Below are 7,152 nucleotides of genomic sequence, written 5' to 3'. Positions count from 1 at the left end.
AGAAGGGGGTGCAGGGTGTTACAGGAGGTGTAGACACCTCGGGAATCTCCAACAAGAAGTCGGGGGGCAAAGGAAAGCCAAGTTCAGGCAACTGGGATGCTCACCAGGGCAGGAGGAGGAGGAGGAGGAGAGGGAAGCATCCTCGCCGGGGCTGGACCGAACCCAGGCATCACCTCCTGCGGCACCACACACACAGGGGCAGAAACCCGGCACTGCCCTGGGGACAGCGGTGGGGACATCCTCAGCCTCTCCCAGGCTCAGGAGCAGGTTCTTTTTAGCAGGACCAGGGTGGCGTTGGGCGAGCGGTAACGCTTTTACTCAGGGTGTGAGCAGGGGCAAGGCGCAGGTCGGATGTAGCTGCTGCTGTGCTCCTGGCTGCTCTGGTCCCCAGGAGCCTGGCCACACGCCGGACCTCCCCACCCCAGTTTCCCTGCCTGTACCCAGCGGGTACCACCACCTACCCCCTCCTGAGCTCTTGGGAAAGGAGCTCTTTGTAGCCCTCTTTTTTCTTGGGAGCTGGGAAATGCTGTTGAAGCAGTGAGAGTTATTATTACTAATACAACTTTCTCCGTCTATAAAGTACAATAGAATATAACAATTATATTTATAACTTCTTTTTTTCCAAAATACTAAATAGATGCTATAAAAACCTGTAACTAATTGTGCTATAAACTGCAGGCTACAGGGTTATAACAAACAATGTATTGGCTTAGTCGTTGATATGTATACATCGGAGCACTTTATAAATGCTTTATTATTAGCATTTACCAAGGAGTTTCCTTCTCAAACAATTTGGAGGGATAAAGCTAACCAGAGACCGATAACGTGGACTTATACGTGTTAATAAATCCTGATGAGATGAAGTCGAGGGGGGCTGGTGGCGAAGCCCAGTAGGTTTGCCGTGAAGGCGAGGGATGGAGATGAGTGCCGCTGCTCTTCCCTGGCCGGGGCTCTCGCAGCCACCTGAGATGGACCCGTGTCCCCCCATCACCTTTTCTCTTTTTTTTTTTTTTTCCTTTTTTTTGGGGGGAGCAAGGGGAATGGGGTTCAGTTCCCGAAGCAGCTGCTGGGGGTGGGAAGGGAGGAGCAGGGTGACCCCCAGCCCCGCGACATTGGGGCTGCAGGGCAGTGCATGGCCCCGGCAGCGGGGACGGCGTGGTGAAATGCACCGTGCCGGAGCTCAGCTGGACCTACTCTTAACAGAACGTGTTACCAAGAGCACAGCGGTGCTTCTGTCAGCTGGAAACCTGGCTGTGGGGGAAGAGATGGGGCTGGCATCCTTTTGCTTTACTGCCCAGAGCAGCGCTGAATACCTGCATCCCCTCCTTACACCAGAAATCACTGAGATGGTTTTGCTGGATAGATGGACCAGCCTCAGATCCTGCCTCGGGGGGCGAGGATGGCGTTTCCCCGTGTCTCACAGGGGGCAGCCAAGAAGGAGGAACCACAACCCCCTGGGCCTCTTGCTCACCCCTCGCCAGCACACCACCCCAACACCGTTTGCTAATGCAGGCTGTGCTTTGCCACCCGCCCTGCAGGACAAGACGCAGGTGATCTGCAGGTCTGGTGTCAAAACAAGCTGAAAGATCAAAAAAGAAAAAAAATAGTAAATGGGGGGCTCATCTTCCTATTAGGGATGTGCACAGAATTAAGAAAAAAAAAAAAAAAAACCCAAGGAATGCAACTGGAAATGCAGCTCCAGCTCCCTATTGCTTCAGAAGCTGCCTTCGCACCATGGCCGTCTCACGTGGATGGAGGCGAGCATTGCCGGGGGAAAGCCCGGTGCGGATCGGGCCTGCCACACGGCACCGCTGGCGGGGTGCGATGGCTTTGGGGGGGCCGCCTGCCTGCCCGGGGAATGCCGGGGGTTTGGGTCAGAGCCGTGCAAAGCCGGTCGCCCGCTGAGCCCAGGATGCGAGGTAGCGGAGGGGTGACCTGCCCGGCAAGGAGTGTTTCGAGATTATTTGGTGTTTGACAGGCTGGTGGGGGAGGAGAAGCCTTCCTTGGCTGAACTGGAGCAGAAGGGGGACTCAAAACCCTGGGGAAACAGCACCTGGCTGGCACCCCGGGGGGATGTAAGGGGCAGGACGGGGGCTTTATTATTTTTTTTTCCCCTTTCTTGCTTTCATCCAGAAATTCTGCCTGGAAATGTGACCCAACCGAGCCAAAAGAGAGCTCGAGTAACCTGGCCTCTTGCCGGAGGCTGCTCTGCCCTCCAAGGGGAAAAACCCCAGCTCCATGGGGAGGAAAACGGGATGCCCAGCTCCGCCGTGCCCCGGGGATGGAGCCACCCCTGGCACATTGGGCCACAGGCACCGGGCAATTTTCTTCCGGGGGGCAGGTGATGGCAGGCAGCAGCAAGCGTTGCCCCTGCGACGCCGGGGCGGGAGCCAGCAAGGACGGACACGACAGCCAAGCTCTGGGCACCATCTGAGGCATCTCCCCCACCCCCCCAGTGCCATGCAGCGTTTTAGGCACAGCAGAGACGCAACCCCCCGGGGACGGCTTTGGCCCCGAGTGCTGGAGGCTCGGGGAAGGCTTGGGGGTTTAGCCAAGGTCCTCCCTCACCCCTTGCTACTTCCAGGCAGCCCGGCCACCCACCCGCTCCGACCCACCGGTGGCCACCGCATCACCCTGCCCAGCACCGCCAAGGTGCATCGTCCCCAAATGTCACCACAGGGTGCCAGCGCCAGCGGGGAAGCAAACCCCGAGGTGCCTCCAGCACAGCTCCCACTGCGGCATCACCCCTGCAGAGCGGTGACGCCAGCACTCGCCGGGGAGCCGCGGTCCCCGAGGACGGGTGGCCACGGGGGCATGGCCGGGGGGGGTCCGTCGGGGCGGGGGGGCTCACATGATGGTGCATCGGTTCCTGCGCAGGGCGCCCTGGAAGCGGATGGTGGTGTGGACGTGTTTGCAGCGGGCGCAGCCCACGCTCTTCAGGAGCTCGCTGAAGAGCAGCAGGATGTGCCAGTTGTACTTGGCCGAGCACTCGATGTAGCCGCACTTCCACGTCTTCTTCACCAGGTTGGAGACGTTCCAGCGCGGGATCACCCGGCCCCGCTGCAGGTCCCGCTTGTTGCCCACGATGATGATGGGCGTCTCCGAAGTGCCGATGACCCTGGGGAGGGCAGGTGGTGAGGGAGGACAGACGGGGACGGGGCGCAGCACCGTGATGGATCGGCCTGCGGACCCCAACCCATCCCAAACTGGCATTTGGCGTTGGCTTGCCAACAGGGATGTGCCTCTTCTTGGCCTGTCCCCTTGTCCCTCTTCGTGGCCAGCCACCCTACGTGCTAGCCCCGGTTGCTTTCCCAGGGATGGCTGCCCTTGCCCGCAGGGGATAGCTGCCTGGGGTCCTGCTCCTTCTCCTGCCCTTGGGGTCAGTTTTGCTTTTGCTTTTAGGCTCCCAGCCCTGCAAAGGGGCTTTACCCCAGTCTCTAATATCTCATCTCTGATGTCAAGAGACATCGCTAGGGTGAGCTGTACTGCTCCACCGGGAGCCGCGGGGGGATGCACCCGCCAGAGAAGTGGTCCCTACCTCGTTTCCAGGATCTGCTGGCGGATGGTTTTGATGTACTCGAAGCTGTCAAAGCAACAGATGTCATAGACCAGGATGTAGGCATGGACGCTCCGGAGCCCCCTGCAACACACGTCCGCCCACTCCTGCAAGGTGCAGAGAGGGATCAATCCTGGCTCAGCCCCATCGCCATGCCCGGGGGATGCCCTGCACTGCTTTGGGGCCGGGCACACCAAGGAGGCTGCTACGCCAGCAGGTAGCAAGGGGGCTGCACGCTCTCCTGCCCCGACACCCAGCACCCAGCTCACCTCTGCTCTGCCCTGGCCCGTCCCTGTGATGGCTGCATCTGCCCCCTGTGGCCCTTCAGCAATCTCTCCCGCATCTCCGGAGATCCCTTATCCCCCTCGTTAATCCAGAGGAGAGATAACGGGATCCGTCAGCCCCAATTCCTCTCTTGAGCAAGGACTGCAGCCTGCCTAACACCTGCCTAATGCACAGTGGTCTGGAGGTTTGCTGGGAGCAGGGCTGAATGCAATCCCCTGGCCTGGATGCAAAAGCTTCACCCTCGAGAGCTGCTAATTAGGTGTGTTCATTAGTGATGCACCCTGGTTTTTGGGCAGGGGGGGTGAGGAGGATGCTGAGGGTTGAGTGGGGCTCAGCCTGGCCCCAGCTCCATGGGGCTGGGGGTGATGGACCAGCAGCTCCGTGGGTCAGAGGGAGAAGGTGACGGCAGGGCTCTTTGGAGGGAACAGGGGGACAGAAAAGGAGGAGCGGCTGCTCAGGAGAGGGGTCTATAAGAGTGAGATTGGGAGCCGGGGCAGAGGCAGGTGGGGGTGGCCTCTCCACAGCCAAAATTTGGAGCTGTAAGAAATACATGTTGTTAGGAAAGATTTGGGTTTCCAAGAATAACAGGATTTTTTTCCATGCTGTAAGAGTGAAAATCTGCCCTGCTTCCAGCCACTTCCCCAGCCCAGCAGTGGTACCAAGGCTGCAGTGACGCCGGGGAACGGCAGCCCATGCAGGCAGCACCACAAACCCTCCTGAGCGTGACCGGAGAGGAGAAAGATGCACCAAGGAGGAAAGGCGTCACTTCTCCCTGAGCAAACCTCGTCAGTACCGTGAATCATCCGTTTCTGAGTTTATCATTGGAATGAGGCAAAATGTAGAAGACCTAGGACCAAAGGAAATTGGGAAAAGGAAAGTTTGGTGGTGCGGGTCGGTCTCTGTCGCAGGCCACAGCACAGGAAGGAGCTGGGAGCGAGCGGCACGACACAGCCCCTCTCCCGTCCACGGCGGGGAGGAGGTGATGTGTAGCTCCGTGGTATCAGAAAGACGCGGGCGGATGAAGCGGCAGTGTCTCAGGTTACTCTGAGTCCTGATACACCTGGGAGATTAATAAATTGCAGCTAGTTCACCACGCTGGGGTGCAGCTTGCTCTGGCGCCGTGACGTCAGGATGGTTTTTCCCACACGGAGCAGGTTTCCCAGGATGCCTGGGGCTGGAGAAGGGTCACGTTGCGCATCCCACCTGGCCCCACGCAGGAGCAGGACACCAGGGAGCTGCCAGCCCCTGCTCCTCTCCCAGGCCATCGCCACAGGGGTGCTGCTCCCGGGCACGGAGCAGAGCCCAGTGACGCTTCCCAGCAGACAGAGCCGCATCCCCCACCATGCTCCTCTCCTTTCCCCTCGGAGCCATCCCTCTGACCATCCTCTCTTCCCTGGAAACCTCCATCTGTTCCCACTGGCCACCTCCCTCTGAGCGCAGAGAGGCAGGGAGTTAATCGAGTATGTTAGTGTCGGCTGCCGTGTCAATAAATTACCCTTTGCTATTTCGGGCTGTCTCTCACGCTGACCTTTTGTTCCCTGTACACGCTGATTAATTTTTAAACCTCCTCCTTGCCCCCGGAGCGCTCACTTCACCTCCTGCCCAATGGCACAGGGGAAACTTGGAGCACTACAAGGCCCCTATAATCCCATCCCCATCAGGCACAGGAGCAATATAATTATATTGATTAAAAATACAAGAGCGTCCAGCTCCCGCAGAGGTGCCCCCACCGGTGGCAGTGCCCTCTGGCATGGCTGTGGCCATGGCTGGGCACCCCCAGCTCCATTCCCTGCAGCAGTGGCATAACTTGTGCCCCTGGGATGGGGTTACAGCATGAGCTTAAAATCCCCTTTTCCCCATTAAACCCTCCCTGGAAGCGGTTGGCACCGGTGGCAATGCTTTCCAACCCCACGCTGCTTTTTGGGGCTGTTTTGGAAGCACCTGAGAGCGCTGGGGGTTTGAGGAGGAGCCGGTGGGCTCAGCACCCTGGGGACAAGCCCAGGCAATGCTGGGGGGTGACAGCCACCCCGGGAGGGGACGAGCAGCCCCGCTCTGCCTGGCTCAGGCAGTGGGTGCGTGGGGGTCTGGCTCTCCAGGAACCCCAGGTTTTCACCCTAATGCTCTGGCCACAATTCCCCAGCCCTTTGCTGGCGCTGGCTCTGACAGCCATGGAACTCGACCCCAGGGCTCTGGGATCTACCACGCAGCTGGATGGGGCCATGGGCATCTCCAGAGCCATGGTCCTTGGAGTGGGATGATGTCCCTCCCGCGTTTGCCGTCATTTTAGGTGAAAAAGCTTTAAAAGACACTTTATCCTGGGCCCGCTCTGCCAGTAGCCATGAGGAAGCGATCCCTTGCACTGACTTTTAGCAAGCAAACCCTGACGTGGAGAGAGAAGCATCCCCCGAAGAGGAGAAACCAGGACCCCGCGGGGTTACACAGCGAAACCCCACTGAGGTCACTGGAGATCCCCCAGTGTGGAAGCACCATCGCACCGAGCTGGGTGCACCCCTACCTGCAGGGTGTTGACGGGGAAGGCGGTGATGGGGGGGAAGTCCATGATCTGCAGGTCGTGGACGTGGCCATTCATGACGACAGCGGGCAGGTAGACGCGGCGGGCCGTGGTGGGCACACAGACCTCGCTGAACTCGTTGTAGAGGAACTGCCTGACTATGGCACTCTTGCCCACGCCCTGGGCTCCCAGCACGGCGATCTTGAACGTTGCCACCATGCCGCCGCGCGCCGGCCGCTGCCCTGGTGCTGCCCCTGCGGTGCCGAGGCTGCATATTCCCGCGCAGGGGGCCTCAGCCCCATTCAGGATGCATTTCCCCTCCGGGGCAGCCCGTCACTGCAAGGCCAAGGAGAAGCTGGTCAGATCCTGGAGACAACCTGGCAGACCCCACTGTTGTTTCAGGCGATATTTTTCCAAGCAGGAGATGAGGGAAGAGGGTTATGTCTGTTCTTGGGGAGCGGGAGCATCCCCCAGGGCTGGGCGATGTCCCCAGCAGCAGCCTCAGCACTGTGAGACCCCAGAGGGTCCCCCTCAGAGGTTCCCACCCTGCAAGAGCCAAGGAGAGCCAGGATTTGAGCAACCTTTATCCCGGGAAGGTTCTCACAGGCACATTCAGCCCTTTCAGTACCAGAGCAAAGAAACCTCTGGGAAAGGGACTGTCTGCAGCTCAGGGTTTGCCCAGCCCTGGCAGCAGCGGGGTCCCGGGCTGTGCTGGGGACTTGTCTCATAGCACCTGCGGGGACCGTCACCGGCTGCTCCATCCCAGTGCTGCCCCAAGCCGGGGAATCCATCTTCCTTC

At 59.5% G+C, this 7,152-nt stretch overlaps 1 protein-coding gene across 1 annotated transcript; it reads right to left on the bottom strand.

Moving 5' to 3' along the window:
• Positions 1–2,847: 2,847 nt before the first annotated feature.
• Positions 2,848–6,572, bottom strand: RASL10B (RAS like family 10 member B). Its single transcript, XM_009482787.2, has 3 exons — positions 6,357–6,572; positions 3,539–3,663; positions 2,848–3,118 (listed from the first exon to the last, which is right to left on the bottom strand). The coding sequence occupies exons 1-3, from the start codon at positions 6,570–6,572 to the stop codon at positions 2,848–2,850; spliced, it is 612 nt and encodes a 203-aa protein (XP_009481062.2).
• Positions 6,573–7,152: the final 580 nt, after the last annotated feature.

The sequence above is a fragment of the Pelecanus crispus genome, chromosome 12, assembly GCF_030463565.1.
Source record: "Pelecanus crispus isolate bPelCri1 chromosome 12, bPelCri1.pri, whole genome shotgun sequence".
NCBI lineage: Eukaryota > Metazoa > Chordata > Aves > Pelecaniformes > Pelecanidae > Pelecanus > Pelecanus crispus.
Note: the sequence above shows the minus strand (reverse complement) of the source record. Positions and strands in the feature narration are given on the sequence as shown.

What these genes read in the sequence shown, in the direction of transcription:
- RASL10B (XM_009482787.2), bottom strand. Translation starts at nt 6,572, where the DNA reads ATGGTGGCAACGTTCAAGATCGCCGTGCTGGGAGCCCAGGGCGTGGGC. An exon ending in TCCCCGTCAACACCCTGCAG is followed by an intron (nt 3,664 to 6,356) that starts GTAGGGGTGCAC and finishes TGCACCTTGCAG; the next exon opens with GAGTGGGCGGACGTGTGTTG. An exon ending in CAGCAGATCCTGGAAACGAG is followed by an intron (nt 3,119 to 3,538) that starts GTAGGGACCACT and finishes TGCCCTCCCCAG; the next exon opens with GGTCATCGGCACTTCGGAGA.